The following is an 18,954-nucleotide window of genomic DNA, read 5'->3' as shown; positions in this document are numbered from 1 at the left end:
TAGGCTTAAATCTTTTTTTTTTTTTTTCAAATTAAAACATTTGCTTGTAGGCCTACATATATTTGATTAAAATTTGAGATGAATAGACTAAATTTTGTATGTTCATGTGTATAAAGTATAAAGTATATATTGAGGTAGACATAGATCTAAATCTACACTAATATAGAGTTAAACATTGGCTTTTATAGAGTTCATTCTGTGCTGTGCATGCGTGACCTTTTTTCATGAATGAATATAGGCCTATCTCAACACGGCTACGCAGCTTTAGCGAACAGCGAACGAATGTATTAAAATGCTTTTGAAAAACATTTGAATGTTAATTTGAATAAAATATGAAATGAATGGACAATAATTAGTATATTTATGTGTTAAAGCACAAAACTATCTTTGCGAAAAGAAGTTTTATCATCTTAGAGTTCAATAAGAGTTTTAGACCTAGGCATAGGAATAGACTCAGTAGAGAGATGTGTTAATGTGTAACCATTGGTAATGTCTAATGAAATAATGTTCGCCAGGAAATCTGTAGTCACAGATATCAGGAACTAATTTATGTAAAAAATGCTTTTGAATAATCTAGTGGATTGGATTTAGATGTATGTTAAACTTAGCTAATGATCCTTTCACGTAATTTCTCTTTCGCTACGAAAATAAAATTAGGTTTGCGAAAATGGTTTACCCGAAGTCGAAACATTCTTATCTATTAAAAACGAAAAGAGCGATAGCTTTGTTAAATGAATGGGATTATAAAGTGAACAATTAAACGAAATAATTTTTAGTACGCGATTCATGAATGAATATAGATCTAGGCCTATCTCAACTCGGCTTCGCAGCTTTCGTACGCGAATGTAGCTTTAGAAAACCAAATTTGAATGTTTATTTGATCAAAAAATGAAATGAATGGACTTTAATTAATATGTTTATGTGTTAAAGTATAAAACTATCTGTGCGAAAAATAGTTTTATCATCTTAGAGTTGAATTAGAGTTTTAGATCTAGGGATGGGATTATAAAGTATTGTCTAATGAAAGAATGTTCGTCACGAAATTTGTAGTCACAGATATAAGGAACTAATTTATGTAAAAAATGCTTTTGAAACACAAAATTGAAGGTTAATTTTATTATATAATGAAATCAATGGATCTTCTTTTGTATTTTCATGTGTCAAAGTAAAAATTTATCTGCGCAAAGTGTATTTCTTAAAATTAGATCTAGGTCTAAATCCTTTCTATCTTTCCTCATGCCAACATTGTAGACATGGCCTAGATCCATAAAATACTATAGCTGTAATAGAGTCGGACAACTTTATTTTTTTTGAGGGTCTTAAGTTTGTTTTAGGGCTACAATACATACACTACGGTCTAAGTTAGTACCCAAGGAACATTCCTGCCTAGTTTTATCAAGATTGGTCAAGCGGTTTTGATGTCTATAAGTAACATACATACATAGATACATACATACATACATACATACATACATACACCTCACATTCTATTTATAATATAGATATAAATACTAGTCTAAATCTAGATAACGCTATTCTATACTGAGTGTGGGAAAAAAAGAGAATACAAATCAGGCTTTCTATTCTAGAGTAATCTACACTCTCTCTTTCTGAATGGATGACATGGATCATTTCAACATTTTTTTTACTAGATTATATTTTGTCTATTTGTGTCTACACCAATGTGAAAAAAAAAAAAAACACCACCATCGAACCAGTTTGCTGATTAATCAATTCATTGAAGAGATGTCATATATTTAAACACGGAGTTTGAGCCTTTTTTTTTTTTAATCTGTTGAATCATGTAAACTGTGCCATGACGTCATCAAATTTTGAGCGGCATGAATTAAAAAAAAATCTTCAATGAATAGACGGTTTCTTATCTGACCTTATTATAGGGCTGGCTAAATTTGAGTTATAAAAATTGTGAATAACTATTATGTGTTCCGTAGTTCTCAAAGTTATGGGTCTATTAACAACTAAATGAAACTCATGCACATTTTTGCTGTCATTTACACACTTATGTAAATCGCTTTGATGTGTATGTAATTAAGTTATGAAGAAATATAAAACAAAAGGCCCCCGGAGTGTTCCGCTCAATATTTTCAGAAAGAATATCAGTAACTATGAACTATAGACAATCACAACTCTATCTCCGTTGAAGACATGTGCTCGTGTCGAAGGCGATACCATTACTGTTGTATTGTTAGTTTGGCTAACGACGACTTGATACCACAGGAAACGGAAATTTATTAATGTATAGTATGTATAGTATAGGAAGAACCTATTCTAGGGTACAATAAACGTCTTCCGAAAGAATAAATGGTCAGAATGTAATAAAGATTAATTATGTACACACATACACATATATATTGGCGGAAGGGTTCCTCCCCCCCCCCCCCCGAAAAAAAAAATCCTGGCTACGCCCATGGAGTCCAGGGCGGGAGTTCCCGCTGATTCCGTGTTAAAAAAAAAAGACGTAAGCCTAATTAAAATTTTAAGAAGATTATATTTTGAAATCTTAAAACGGTCAAACTAGAATTGTCAGTGTGTAGTCAGTTGGCTAGGTTGTTTTTTTTTCCACAAAGATAGACAAAAACTGTAAAATTTCTTGGAAAATCTTTTAGTGCCGTTTTGGAAATACCCATCCATCTAGTTTCTACCCATGTATAGAATGCAAGCTAAGAGTAGGAATAGGAAGAATCATAATAAAAATGTGTATAAAGGGATAGATATTATTCAGACATTGTATAGAATGCTCGAGAAAAGTGATAGTGTACTTTTGCTTTCCTATATTGGTATTAATGATACCACACCGAGGAGAGTTAATGATGGAGAAGTCGGAAGACTCTAGGACACAACTCAAGTAAGACATAACAGATAGTAAACACTTTCACTTGTAAAGTTCTTCTTGTGATCTATGGGGCAGATAATGTTAAAGGTCATCTGTTTCTGTGGCAAACGGTTAACGAGGGTGTCATGTGGTCAGTACAACGACCAACTTTACTTCTCCCCAAACTAATGTCTAGTAACCATTAGAGCTGGGTGGACTCAGAGGCGTCCTAAAGACCCCGAAAGTAAAAATCACAGTCTTCACCAGGATTCGAAACCAGGACCCCCGGTTCGGAAGTCAAGTGCTTTACCACTCAGTGATCGCGCCTCCTTGAAGCACAAAGTAAAGTTGGCAACAGCCATATTTTAATACGGCGTCCTTGACATTGTTTTCTAGCTCTTCCTATCTTCTTCTTTTTATTTTTTTTTTACCTTTTCTTTAGGTTTCATTATATGGCTACCACATTTCTTCATGTCTCATGACTTTGTTTTCTCTTTCTTACTGTATTTCATTGCGTAAACTGGATCCCAGAAATCAGAATATTCATCTCATTTCTGCATGTGGTTCTCGTCTGTGGCATGGGCCACTAACCAGCTTCCCCCATGCGTCTCACGTCTTTCCTATCTGCTTCCTTGATTAAAATTTATAAAAAAGATCTCGTATATTCTAGCAAGATATTCCTGTCTGACGGCAAGGAAGGCTAGCGAGTCAAGTTCCAACTGCTGGCTAAGGTGGTGCATAGAAAAGATATGGAAGATTGTCGAGAAATGAAACTGTATAGCTAGGAGCAAGAAGATATGTTTATATAGTAGCATGGAAAAATAGCGAGAAGATGTAGATTTCTTTCTCGTGTGTGCTGTAATTAGTTCTGCTCTTGCTCTGGACCAGGTTCTCTTATTTCCAATTCACTTTGTTACTCTCCCTTGTCCCTCATTCTCTCTCTCTCTCTCTTTCCCAGTTCCCCGGTCTGTTGCTCTCTCATTGATACCCTCTGCATTCGAATTTTGTCCCTCTCTTCCTTTCACCATCTCTCTCTTTTCCACTACATTTATCATTTAGCAACCTCTCTTCTTTTCACCAACTCTTATTATTCAGTCTCTCTCTCTTTTCCACCAAGTCTCTTTTCTTCTTCCTCTTTCTCCTCTCTCGTGCCTTTCTTCTATCTCCACATCCTCTCTCTAACACTCCCCTTTCCCACTTTTACCACATCAGAAAGAAACAACACTAGACACCTTCAAATTTGTGGTTCAATGTTTTTAATGTTTAATTGTTGTTTTTTTCCCTTCTGTGGTACGAGATCAAAGGTCACAGTTAGAGCACACGCCATCAAGCTGCTAGTTAATATACAGCACACACAGGTGAAGGCGTTCACACTTGTACACAATGAAAGTTTACACAGTAATACATTGACATCTATAATATCAGCAATACCAGTCAGTGACACAAATCAATACATGTATATTTTTTTTATAACGCCTTTTCCAATGGCAGTACAATTAGGCGGAAAATTATGTAATATTTTATTAAAAATGTAAAGTTCATATACATTATTTTTTTTAGTTTGTATTTTTACATTTTTATTTCACTATTTTTTGTTAATGACTTATTAATAGATCGGGAATTACCAAACTTTTCTTTACAATGTTAACGCAAGGCTTCAATCAGCTTCTTTAATCAAGAGAAATGCGAGTATCAACTAGTATTTGTATAAACGAAATGAAAACATAGCATAAAAGTCTCAAAACCAAAGCGACAATGCAATTCACATAAATCAAACATCACATTGAAGTCTAGCCCACCGAGAACATTCGTCAGCGAAGGCCTCAATACCAACCTGCAACGTCACAACCTGTAGGTAGTTGATACCAACAGCTTGTTGCCACGTCGTAAAGACATGTCAGGGTTGTGACGTTGCAGGTCAGTGTTCAGGCCTTCTATAAGGATTGGTCTCGAGCGCACTGACCTACACATTTTGTGTGAGCTGAAAATACAGCACCGTAACAAAATACATCATTACGTTTTTTGAAAGCATCTATACAGATCTAATAAAAAAATATATATATATTGTCAATAAAACTAACGGAAAGACAGGCACATTGTAACTCTTACAAAATCATGACATAAATCATACAACACAAATTAACATCATAAATAGATAACAACAGTAAACACGCTAAAAGCAAACATGACGCTAATAAAACAAAGAGTAAGCATGACGTAACCAACCTTCATAGTATGAGAAAAAAAATTTAAGTCGATGACGTTTTGATCAACATAAGCATATCATACACTAGCCTCATACAAAACAAACATCACACGAAGAAGCCCACCTCAACAAAATATGGAGACGACGCCTAGAAAGATACAGATCCCTGCGGACAGGTCAAGAAAACGAATAATGTAAGCAACAAGGTCAAGGTTAACTGAAATTAATTTGGACACGATCTATAAACATTGCCCGGGAAGAATGAAATACAGATACTAACTCCAGTAGGTCTACACAGCTGTACGTGGTCCACGCCAAGATTCGGTCTTTTGGTCCCAAAAACTCCCATTTAAGAAAAACAAAACTGTCTGGAGAGCTGCCGGTTCATGTCTGATCTAGGGATTGGTTAACTAAGCCTTTCAACACACACAAAATGCGAACGTTATGGAGTCGTCTGTCCTACCTAAGACTGCTGACTGGCGCTCTGGAGTCGTCTGTCCTACCTAAGACTGCTGACTGCCACCTATCTTGCATCATTCAGAACTTTTACCCACCGTCACCATAGAAACACAGACACACACACTCCATAACACTCCTATAGTCTAGTATGAATTTATAAATGTCTCAGTTTTTGTCTTTTAACAGTAGAATGCAGATCGGACTGACCATTTGGGATTTCAGGCAAACTCTGGTTGGGCTGGTACCCAAATTTCTGTTGGAGCCACCTCAGAATGCATCGCTTTTATTGACATATATTTCAGAGAAGAGTTATGTAGTAGTCATGTAAATGAACTTCTACCTCTGCAGGCCTGCAAAGTGCCACATCTTCTACTTCTAACTGCAGTAATTCAAAAGTACTACACCATCTACAACTGACTATTGCCCACTCTGTTATTTTTGGGAAACCCCCTACGCCACATGTTACAAAGAAATGTTAAATGAAACCTTCTGAAGATAAAACACACAAATCTTATTAAGACTCAAGAGTACACACTATCAATAACAGAATTAGTATTAGTAGAACCAGTATGTAATTAAATACAGTTGAATGTGATGATAAACATATTTAGTTGTTCATTTTGTTTTTTCTAAACGTAGTAAAGGCCAAGTGAAATCACAAATAAACAATCTAGCAAGTTTATGTTTTTTTTACAACTTGAATGCTTGACCTTTTTTTTTTTTGCTTAAAAATATAATAAAATTGTGAAAACAATAATGCACCAGAACAAGCCCCCCCCCCCCCCCCAAGGGCCAGGGGATGGGGAGTGTTCTGAGTGGCAGAAACCGAACTGAACAGCGAAAGTACAATTCGAGATACCTCTCAGAATTATGGGTTGATTTACTGAATTCATAAAAGCAGCACAGAAATCCAGCCACCCTCCCCCCCCCCTCAAAAAAATAAATAAAATAAAGATAGGATCTTAGTAAAAGTCCGTTAGGGAGTCCAGAGCATTCCCTTAATCACTTTAACTGCTCAGAAGGATTTCTCTCAGTAGACACACAAGCGTGAACCGAGAGGTGTCCAGCACTAGTCCTGTCTGAAAGTTCCACAATGTATGTGACCATGAAAGGGCTAGGTCACAACAAATATGTGATGTGCACCCCCAGATCCTGTCCAGCGAATAGAGGTCGGACAACCGCGCAACTACGCGCAATTCCAATAGAGAATGAACAGAATGAAAGTTCTACTCTTTGGGAGTAATATTTTATCTTTCACATTTTACCTGAACATGGCACTAGCCATTGTATCAATGCCAACATTGCGACTGAAGTCAAGTACTCTCGAAGCTAACATTTTACTTGTCAGGACAATGGCAAAAGCAACAAACTATAAGCGCAGTTTGTCTTAATAGCTTTATTGGGCCAACGAACAGTGGCGTAGCTAGGGTGGGGGAGAGAATTTGAAAATCCCCCCGGGACTCAACTTGACGGGGGGACACAAATGAGTGTTCGATTTTTTTTTACATTAAATATTAAATATTACGCAAAATGCATGGGCCATCAAAGAGGTCAAGCCCCCCCCCCCGGGCATCCAAATGATGGCAAATTCATAGCTACGCCACTGCCGACGAACAGTCTTATTGAATAATAAAGACCAAGGGATCAGTTATCGGTCGAAGCAGAGACATTCCTAGAAAAAAAAAAAACTTTGCTGCCAATGTAGTTCCTTGTTTTAAGTGGAACTCCATCGATCCAGTTAGTACATTGACATGAATGGCGTAGCTTTAGCTAAGAGATAGCAAATACCATAGAACCGGCCCGCAATAGGGATTTACAACAAGGTTATATTTAATAATACGCTTCCACATTACTTCGTCATTTGACTTGTTGAGATTTAGTAAACCAAGATTTGACTTGTTGAGATTTAGTAAACCAAGATTTGACTTGTTGAGATTCAGTGAACCAAGATTTGACTTGTTGAGATTTAGTAAACCAAGATTTGACATTTTGAGATTTAGTAAACCAAGATTTGACATTTTGAGATTTAGTAAACCAAGATTTGACTTGTTGAGATTTAGTAAACCAAGATTTGACATTTTGAGATTTAGTAAACCAAGATTTGACTTGTTGAGATTTAGTAAACCAAGATTTGTAACACTGCTCTTCTCCTTCATTTTTGAAAGAAATTTCAAATATTGTTTCCATATGAAGCAAATCATGGATTACCTGTTAAATGTATTTTCTGTAGAATAGACCTAAAACAAAAACTAATACTTTAGTCACAGAAGCACAACTAAATCCAAGGATGTGGGAGAAATGACGTGTACAACATTTGTATCAGACAGAGTGAGTTGATATTAAGCTCTGTAAAATATGGCATTCTAGTACACATATATCACCCTTAACAATTACTAATCTCTAACAAGCCATTCAGTAAAAATCCAATAGTCACAGAAGCATTCAGTACAACTTCATACGAGAATGGGAATTGGGAGAAATGACGTGTACAAAATTTGTATCCGACAGAGTGAGTTGATATTAAGCTTTGTAAACTATGGCATTCCATGCATGTGTCACCCATTACAATTAATAAAACTCTTATCCATTATTCAGTAACGACTTCTTTAAGTACCTGTAATAGTGTCATGACACTAAATACTTTTACTTCTTAAAAGTAATAAACTACCATCTTTCAGTAGCCCCAGAGGACTCCAATTAGTCATGTGGCCGGTCACAGAGACACTGCTTCGCGCAAAGGTGGCTACGTCACTGAAAACCCGTATAGTATGAGAATTCAGCCAAAGTGAGACCTTTTGTTATCCTACCCAAGTTATTGTTTCTTTCTCTTCTATTGTGTATTCTGTCAAAGTTAGGCCAAGTTTAATCATATACGTAACATACAGGAAGTACAAAAATAATAATTACAAATCAATTTCATCCTATGGCAAAGCTTTTGTGGCTGTGAACAAACTAAACCAGAGGTAGCTTTAGCTACCTTCTACTACGTCAGCAGTGAGTCAAAGCATGCATGGCATTAGTAGTATAGTCATTGTATAGGAAAGGATTGCGTGCACACGAGACCATTTGTTACAGTAGGGCTCAACACTGACCTGCAACGTCACAGCCTGTTGCCAGTTTGGACCAATAGTTCGTTGCCACGTGACGTGACAACGAGCTATTGGTCTAAACTGCCCACAGGTTGTGACGTTGCAGGTCAGTGTTGAGGGCGTCTATTACTAATGGTCTCACACATACACAAGCGTGACCCCTAGATGGGCAAGTACCTTAGGGTCAAGGTTAGACTTGTATTTCATAAGATAAGAAGAAGACAAGATAAGAAGATTAGAGTTCTAAATAAATCACTTAATAGAAATGTGTAGTTTCACATATCGAAGTTTGGCCACAGTAGTTCTGGTGCACACTCAGCTCTGGCCAAACGGTTGTGGGTCAAATCTAGGAACGGCTAAGGCTGGGTGACGAGATCTCGAAATTGCCGATTGATAATTGAAAATGCTGATAGAATTTTGTTTCAGCACAAGTAGGTCTCTATGGGGTTATATCTTCTATTCCGAAGTAGGCTGGTGATAGAAAAGAAGTTTTTGTCTGGTATTTATAAATTCTGATGTGAGAATATTTGGAACTGTCTGATAATTTCGGAGGAAATGCTCCCGTTGCCTCAGCGTGGCACCTCCGTGGAAACGTCTACCCGTGGAATTGAGAGGCTAAGTACGAGAGCAAACAGGGTTCTCAGTGGGCTACCACAGTTATGCTCTAGCGAGTGTACTTGCACGTGGTGGGGATGTGAGAAAGGCCTGCTACCCCGTCCTACACCCATTGAATCGTTCCCCAGCGGGGGTCATACGGGCGGTGATGACTCTCCCACGGGAATCAATGGCATATTATAGGCATATGGAGGGCCCACCGTGGGCTCGGCCTTTGGCCTCGCATGGTAGGAGGAACCCATATCGTTGGCTTCCGTGTCCCATGACCAGACGGATGTGAATAAATGATCATCTAGTTGCAGGGGGACTCCAGACAGAAGGGTCGGTGAGGAGCCAACTCCTCATCCTGGCCACGTGGATAAAATCCTTTACCTGGCCACATGGTTCATAAAAGGGATCCGGATCATCTCGAACCATAAATTGACATCTATACGATCATTTCTCATAAGAGAATATAATTACAAGTATTACATTTGATATTTAAAAGCAATGAATGCGGTTCTCTAATATATTAATGCCCAAAATACGGCCCGCGGGCCATATTCGGCCCGCGACGTAGTTCAATCATGCCCACCGAAAAGTCGGCACAAAGAGTAGAAACCCCCCCCCTTTTTTTTCCCACCTAAAAAAAAAGGTTGATAAATGTATTTTTATCTACGAAAGGGCCATCACATTTTCTCTGATGGATTGATCCATGATCTTTAACATTTGTGGATATTAAGCCAACATGTTTGATTTGTAAAGAATGTGTGGATGTTTTGATAAAGAATAACATATAAACGGCATTATAAAACAAATATGAGCTGCTAATAAAATATTGTTAAACTACGCCTAGAGTTAGGAGGATTGTTGGGAATATTTACCAAAAAGAGACAAGAAAATGACTTAGTTGTAAAACTAGCTACAATGTTGCTCGTATTTTAAGTAAAGAGATGAAGCAATTATCGGATGCGTTAAAAAAAAAGAAAAAAGTTCAAATATCCCATTATTCATGCTAGTATTAGATCCACGGATTTTGTAATAGATTATCTATCATTATTTTTAGATCCATTTCTTTCCTTTTGTGTACCTGTTCGTTCATTTAACCCACGACACAGATAAAATAATTATATTGTCAATTAAGTAGGAATCTATGCTCAATAGTACGAATGTTATGAACTAACTGTGAATGTTACGAGGGTATTAGGGGGCTATGATTCACAGTTCTTTAAGAAGAGATATAGTTCTAGATTAAATATGGTTTGTCAGATGGCGTGAAAACATTTCATTAAAATGTACATTTTGAACTTTTAAGTTGTCTTTATATGCATGCAATTCAAAAAAAAAAAAAGTTATACCTAACAAACATTTTTATTCAATACCTATATTTGTTTTTACAGGGTATGTAACTCATAAAAATATTTTCATCCAAAAGTCATTGACTCTAAAACGTTTACCTCCCTTGAGATTATTTATTGTAAATGTAGATAATTACATGTAGACCAACCATGATGTGACTATTTGACAGAATGTGGTATTCAATATGTTTCGAATATTTATTCTAATTCTTCTATTCTCTTTTTACATTAATTAGGTAGACGACATTCGTACAACGCTAGACAAAGGAAAAAAGATGTCTCCTGGAACCTTTTTGGTCTCGAAATACGTTCATATTTTCTTCTTGTTTTTTTTTTTTTGGCAATACCTTTATTCAAGTCAGAACTTCATGGAACCTGCATCCAGGAACCTGGATCGAGCAGGAACCAGGAAAACTCATCTCAAATGCGGCTCTACCGATTTTCCTAGAAACTTGAGATTTACTAGCTCGATGGCCACATGAAGAAAACCATAGTTTGACGTTATAATTTTTCAAATTAAAAAAATAAATACATTTAAATTTGGCTGACGTAGTTAGTCGTATGACCTCAATTATGATTGTGCGATAACTGAGTCAATTCAAAGTTGTTTCAATTTTTTTAAAAGTTTTCTAAGCGTTGCTTACATTTTTACGTAACTCTAATATAGGCCTAGAGTACATCTACATTCTAGATCTAGACTAAATCTTCTAAATCAGAATTCTGTTCTAGTGTTAGATCTAGATACCCATATAGCCTAATGAACAAACTAGAAGTAGATCTAGACTAGAACTTCTAAATCAGAATTCTGGTCTAGTGTTAGATCTAGATAGGCTACTCATATAGCCTAATGAACAAACTAGAAGTAGATCTAGACTAGATCTTCTAAATCAGAATTCTGGTCTAGTGTTAGATCTAGATACTCATATAGCCTAATGAACAAACTAGAAGTAGATCTAGACTAGAACTTCTAAATCAGAATTCTGGTCTAGTGTTTGATCTAGATACTCATATAGCCTAATGAACAAACAAGAAGTAGATCTAGACTAGAACTTCTAAATCAGAATTCTGGTCTAGTGTTTGATCTAGATACTCATATAGCCTAATGAACAAACTAGAAGTAGATCTAGACTAGATCTTCTAAATCAGAATTCTGGTCTAGTGTTTGATCTAGATACTCATATAGCCTAATGAACAAACTAGAAGTAGATCTAGACTAGAACTTCTAAATCAGAATTCTGGTCTAGTGTTAGATCTAGATACCCATATAGCCTAATGAACAAACTAGAAGTAGATCTAGACTAGAACTTCTAAATTAGAATTCTGGTCTAGTGTTAGATCTAGATACTCATATAGCCTAATGAACAAACTAATACATAATCACACAAGTGTGACTTCCTGGCCGACAGAAAACGCGTTCTAGCAGCTGACGGTGTCATGGGTTCGATACCTGAATTGAAAAAAAAAAATGTTTAATTATTTTAAAAAAATTATTTGATTATATTTGAATTTTAAAAAAATATATATTCTTAGAATGTTTTTCTACTTTATTTCATTATGTTTTTCTTGCTTTAAAACTAGAAGAGATTTGGTCAAAGAAAGTGTCACAGAACGAGTCGGTCTTCTGATAAATTTTTTATGAGTAGAGCTTGAAAAGTGGGCGAGTCTCGAAAACAAAACAAAACAAATTGTAGTCTACTATGGGCTTGGACGAACCGTAGGCATCGGGTGATTATTAATTATTAAAAAAAAACACCTGAAAGACCTCATAATAAGCTATTGTGAAGTTATATCTGACCAGGTGCGGACTGAGTGTCAAAATCGGCCCGGGATTTCTATGCAATTCGGCCAACAAATTCTATATCATATGATGGGCATCCATTTCTAGGTCTACCTGTCCTCAAAATCATCATGTTAAGTTTGATAATGTATCGATGTGTATGCATACAGTGGACTCTGTATCTTTATAAGAAATATAGACATTATGTTGCTTTTTAATCGCTAATTATGTAGGCCCTAAAAGGATGAAGCCTACTAGTAGCACTGTCTACGGATGAAGGCTATTACATTATTTCGGAAAATGTGTTAAATTAAAATGGTATTACACTGCATAGTCTGTAAAAGATTTCTTTTTAAACAAGACGCTCAGGTGGCCTTTTTTTTTTATAAGAGAATATTATAAAATCTTTAACAATTTCATACGTGCCATAGTGGCATAGATGCGGCCATTTCGGTTGCTCTACCGGCCCATTTGGGTACTGGCCCACCGGGCATTTGCCCAAATGCCCATATAGCCAGTCCGCCCTTGTATCTGACAGACCATGTACGAGCCAGGGTGCTACAGTGCTACCTAATCAAAAGAATGGAACCTTATCGGATAAATTACAGATGGTCCTTCAAAGACAAAATACACACGCCCGATCCTCTTTTCAAACACACACACACAGATGAAATGGAGAAAAATATGTATAGACCAAAAGCAATTTGTAAGAGGTCATCGATTTGTTGAGGTGGAAATAAGATGAAGAGAGGGAGAGAGTGCTAAAACCGTCTGCTGGAACTTTTGTTTGGTTGTGGCCCTTGACTTATTGAAGGTCTTTCTTTTGCTGTATAAGTTCAGCAACCTCCCCCGCCCACAAAAAGTGTACATCTAACGTGTAGCAAGCCTTCTCTTTGTTCAGGGCTTAGTGATGGTGTGGACACTACAATGCTTAATGAACATTTACTCATAATGCCTTCTTTTTGTTTGACCGTAGATCAGGTACTATAAGCATTTACCTGGGTCTCTTCGGTTTTTAGAAAAATTATTTGTAAGGCTCAAAACACATTTTAATTATCTTCTTTTTTACTTGTTCTATTCCCCTAATTATGTAGAAGAAACTTTGGAGTACCACTGATGATTCTCCTACAACTTCATGTCTTCAATCTCGGTATTTAATTGCATTCAATGAATCAGTGGAATATAAACTTCGATGGGATCCAGTATCCGCCCATTTACTCTTTTGTATTTCTCGCCTTGTAGGAATGTGTTTGAGGACTTGCTGAGTCATGTCACGTGACCATATAATATCATAGTTTTTCTTACTTTGACATTACTGAGCTACTCATCAAAATGACACAGTACACGGATGACTTTCACAAACCTCTTCGTTTGATAATAGTTCCGTGTTTTTGAAAGATTCAGAAATTTAAGGATGCATCTCATTACCAAGGCGCAGATTTTTCCCTAGAAGATCTGAGGTGGACGATCTGTAATGATCTGTAAGGAAAAATCTGTCCCGAAAGGCCATGGAAGATCTGGTCCTTAAAGATATATTATGGTAGATCTGTCCTAGAAGATCTGTTGATAGTGTCCAGGTTTCAAATCCTTTAAGTAGGAATGATTTAAAATGTATTTGAAGGAAAAATATTACAGTAAGATCTGCCATGGAAGATCTGGTCCTTAAAGATATATTATGGTAGATCTGTCCTGGTAGATCTACTGATAGTACACAGGCTTCAAATCCTTTAAACAGGAATGCTTTGAAATGTATTTGATGGAAAAGAAAATACAGTGACAAAGTTTTCACTGTCTTATTGTTTTAGTCCATCATTTTGATTCTACTGCGCACACTTCTTGGCACATGTTTAGTTTAAACCAGAATCCCGAACTGTGACACGCAGTCTGGATCACATGCTCTTCAAGTTGAGCCTTTAAAGACTATTACGTGACCACTTTGCGCTAAAAAGCGTTTTTAATATGTCTTTCTTTGAAGTGTGAGAATAAAATCAGGACAACAGAGAAACGTCAGAAGTAAAGAGTTGCACACTAAACACAAGTCTCAACGTTAGCTTCCGAGGACAGGTTGTTCAGAGCTGGAGCAGTGTTGTTCATAGCTGGAGCAGTGTTGTTCATAGCTGGAGATAAGTTGTTCATAGTTGGAGATAAGTTGTTCATAGCTGTATCCTGCAAAAGGTTAACATCTGAAAAAAAGACCAAAACTTAAATTACTGTTGTAGATGTGTAACACGTTTGGGTTAAAAAGTCAATGTATTATAAAGGACTGGATTATATAATGTATCAATTAGAATGAATGTATGTATGTGTATGTGTGTATGTATGTATGTATGTATGTATGTATGTATGTATGTATGTATGTATGTATGTATGTATGTTTGTATGTATGTATGTTTGTGTATGTATGTATGTATGTATGTATGTATGTATGTATGTAGGCTATGTATGTATGTATGTATGTATGTATGTATGTATGTATGCATGTATGTATGTATGCATATATGTATGCATGTATGTATGTATGTTTGTGTATGTATGTATGTATGTATGTATGTATGTATGTATGTATGTATGCATATATGTATGTATGTATGTATGTATGTATGTATGTATGTATGTATGTATGTATGTATGTTTGTGTATGTATGTATGTATGTATGTATGTTTGTGTATGTATGTATGTATGTATGTATGTATCTTTGTGTATGTATGTATGTATGTTTGTGTATGTATGTTTGTGTATGTATGTTTGTGTATGTATGTATGTATGTATGCATGTATGTATATGTGCCCTTTATAGAGATCGAAACCATCTGACCAATCTTAATGAAACTTGGTATGAACGTTCCTTACACAATAGCGAGCATCTTATAATATGTAAAATTGCCATATAACAAGACAGTTTACTAGATTTAAGTCAATGAGGCATCCTGAGATAGATTTTCAATATTAAAACAGCATGGCTGCCTTTTATTATATAACAACAAAAAGCAGAGCAAACCTGAGTAAAAACATAGCTAATAAACTTGATAAAACATATCGGAGCTAGCTGAAGATGTTACCAAGCAGCCAGTTACATACATGAGTTAGACATTTTATTGACCGCCTTTGTTTTCTGATTGCGCTATACAAAGGTTATTTAAAAAGTACTCTTAAGCGTGTTTGTTTAGCTTGCATTCAGAAATAGACAAAGACGGACAATGAGATTGTGAGACGGACCGAGACCAATCGTTAAAGAAGGCCTGAACACTGACCTGCAACGTCACAACCTGTGGGCAGTTTAGACCATTAACTCGTTGTTGCGTCACAGGTCTGTACGATGTGGTAATGAGCTGTCGGCCAAGACCGCCCACAGGTTGTGACGTTGCAGGTCAGTGATGAGGCCTTCTATAACAAATGGCCACGGATCATCTCTGAGATAGAGGGGGGAGAAAATAAGGATACATCAATACAAAGTAAAACAAAAAAGAAGAAGAAATAAGAGTATGAAAAAAGTGAAGATAGATGGGGGGGGGGGAGGGAGAGAGGAAAGAAAGAAAAAAGATTAACATGGAAAGCAAACAAAAAAATGAACATGTGATAGAAAGATGCGATTGAAGAGAAATAGAGAAACAGAGAGAGAGAGAGAGAAAGAGAGCGAGAGAAGGAGAGAGAGAGAGAGAGAGAGAGAGAAAATGCGAAAACAATAAAAAAAAAAAAGAAAGCGAGAGAAAGTGGATGAAGGTATAGACTTTTTATAAGTACATAACTAGTGTACTACCAACTATCCATTCTACCCACAAGTTTTATTACCTCGTTCTTACCATTGGTCAAACTCGACTGTCGTCCATCACTGGTCAGCAGACATTTGCGGACATTTACCATGGAGGAGTTACGAGTTAGAAAGGAGGGCGAATGTCTGTCTGTTGGCTCCCTCAACAATAGCTCCTAATAAAACACACACACATACGCCAACATTAAATAGTTTCAACTTTTTCAATTTCACTTGTAAATATTTTTTTTTTTTTTGGTTTAGGCTTCAACAATTAAAAAGTTTACTTTCAGAATGTTAACTGTTGACATAATAGGAAGAGGCATGCAGACAGACAATGACAGAGACAGACACAGATACTGACAGACAAGCAGAGGGAGAGAAAGAGACAGAGAGAGAGAGAGGGAGAGATAGGCAGAGATGAAGGAGGACAGAGAGCAAAGGTGAAACAACAAAAAAGCGAAAGCGTGTGGAAAGATGGAGACATGCATAAAACATTGTAGGCACAAAAAAACATTACATTTTTCTATGTAGTTTTAAATCCTTATCACATTTTAATGCAGTCAGTGTTACTATTTATTATTTATTGTTTTTATTTATGACTAGGTTTCAAAAAATTTAATCTACAAATACAAAAATCTTTATTTCGCAACATTATTTAACCTTTTGATTCTAGTTATATAACTGGTTTCCCCTTGAAAAAATATCATATCTTATATTACGGGCGAGGGAGTGTTACTTAAATGCAGCTCAAGAGCAACAACCTATCATTCACTTCAAAAAATGTTTAGTCAGGTGACCAAAGAAACGAATAAATGCGTGACTATTAGCGCTGCCGTAATAGCTTAATGTTGTATCTATTCTCTGTTATTGGACTTGTATTAGCACTGCAGTAGCTTAATGTTGTATCTATTCTCTGTTATTGGACTTGTATTAGCACTGCAGTAGCTTAAAGTTGTATCCATTCTATGTTATTGGACTTGTATTAGCACTGCAGTAGCTTAATGTTGTATATATTCTCTGTTATTGGACTTGTATTAGCACTGCAGTAGCTTAATGTTGTATCTATTCTCTGTTATTGGACTTGTATTAGTGCTGCCGTAGTAGCTTAAAGTTGTATCTATTCTCTGTTATTGGACTTGTATTAGCACTGCAGTAGCTTAAAGTTGTATCTATTCTCTGTTATTGGACTTGTATTAGCACTGCAGTAGCTTAATGTTGTATCTATTCTCTGTTATTGGACTTGTATTAGTGCTGCCGTAGTAGCTTAAAGTTGTATCTATTCTCTGTTATTGGACTTGTATTAGTACTGCAGTAGCTTAAAGTTGTATCTATTCTCTGTTATTGGACTTGTATTAGCACTGCAGATGCTTAAAGTTGTATCTATTCTCTGTTATTGGACTTGTATTAGCACTGCAGTAGCTTAAAGTTGTATCTATTCTCTGTTATTGGACTTGTATTAGCACTGCAGTAGCTTAAAGTTATATCTAATCTCTGTTATTGGACTTGTATTAGCACTGCAGTAGCTTAAAGTTGTATCTATTCTCTGTTATTGGACTTGTATTAGCACTGCAGTAGCTTAAAGTTGTATCTATTCTCTGTTATTGGACTTGTATTAGCACTGCAGTAGCTTAAAGTTGTATCTATTCTCTGTTATTGGACTTGTATTAGCACTGCAGTAGCTTAAAGTTGTATCTATTCTCTGTTATTGGACTTGTATTAGTGCTGCCGTAGTAGCTTAAAGTTGTATCTATTCTCTGTTATTGGACTTGTATTAGTACTGCAGTAGCTTAAAGTTGTATCTATTCTCTGTTATTGGACTTGTATTAGCACTGCAGATGCTTAAAGTTGTATCTATTCTCTGTTATTGGACTTGTATTAGCACTGCAGTAGCTTAAAGTTGTATCTATTCTCTGTTATTGGACTTGTATTAGCACTGCAGTAGCTTAAAGTTATATCTAATCTCTGTTATTGGACTTGTATTAGCACTGCAGTAGCTTAAAGTTGTATCTATTCTCTGTTATTGGACTTGTATTAGCACTGCAGTAGCTTAAAGTTGTATCTATTCTCTGTTATTGGACTTGTATTAGCACTGCAGTAGCTTAAAGTTGTATCTATTCTCTGTTATTGGACTTGTATTAGCACTGCAGTAGCTTAAAGTTGTATCTATTCTCTGTTATTGGACTTGTATTAGCACTGCAGTAGCTTAAAGTTGTATCTATTCTCTGTTATTGGACTTGTATTAGCACTGCAGTAGCTTAATGTTGTATATATTCTCTGTTATTGGACTTGTATTAGCACTGCAGTAGCTTAATGTTGTATCTATTCTCTGTTATTGGACTTGTATTAGTGCTGCCGTAGTAGCTTAAAGTTGTATCTATTCTCTGTTATTGGACTTGTATTAGCACTGCAGTAGCTTAAAGTTGTATCTATTCTCTGTTATTGGACTTGTATTAGCACTGCAGTAGCTTAATGTTGTATCTATTCTCTGTTATTGGACTTGTATTAGTGCTGCCGTAGTAGCTTAAAGTTGTATCTATTCTCTGTTATTGGACTTGTATTAGTACTGCAGTAGCTTAAAGTTGTATCTATTCTCTGTTATTGGACTTGTATTAGCACTGCAGATGCTTAAAGTTGTATCTATTCTCTGTTATTGGACTTGTATTAGCACTGCAGTAGCTTAAAGTTGTATCTATTCTCTGTTATTGGACTTGTATTAGCACTGCAGTAGCTTAAAGTTATATCTAATCTCTGTTATTGGACTTGTATTAGCACTGCAGTAGCTTAAAGTTGTATCTATTCTCTGTTATTGGACTTGTATTAGCACTGCAGTAGCTTAAAGTTGTATCTATTCTCTGTTATTGGACTTGTATTAGAGCTGCAGTAGCTT

General features: G+C 36.1%; 1 protein-coding gene across 3 annotated transcripts in view; it reads right to left on the bottom strand.

Moving 5' to 3' along the window:
- Positions 1–3,173: 3,173 nt before the first annotated feature.
- The window catches only part of LOC106079880 (blood vessel epicardial substance-A-like), a 107,974-nt gene continuing 92,193 nt past the window's right edge, over positions 3,174–18,954 (bottom strand). The window contains exons 7-8 of one of the 3 annotated variants that reach the window (XM_056032519.1): positions 16,106–16,240; positions 3,174–14,482 (exon numbers count right to left, since the gene is read on the bottom strand). In XM_056032519.1, coding sequence (XP_055888494.1) covers positions 14,345–14,482; positions 16,106–16,240 — 273 coding nt within the window. In that variant the 3' untranslated portion in view covers positions 3,174–14,344. Of the gene's footprint in view, positions 14,500–16,105; positions 16,241–18,954 lie in introns of all 3 variants that reach the window. The other 2 variants (XM_013241116.2, XM_013241127.2) reach the window with 2 other exon arrangements.

This window comes from Biomphalaria glabrata, chromosome 6 (assembly GCF_947242115.1).
Source record: "Biomphalaria glabrata chromosome 6, xgBioGlab47.1, whole genome shotgun sequence".
NCBI lineage: Eukaryota > Metazoa > Mollusca > Gastropoda > Planorbidae > Biomphalaria > Biomphalaria glabrata.
This window is presented reverse-complemented; position numbering and strand designations above follow the sequence as displayed.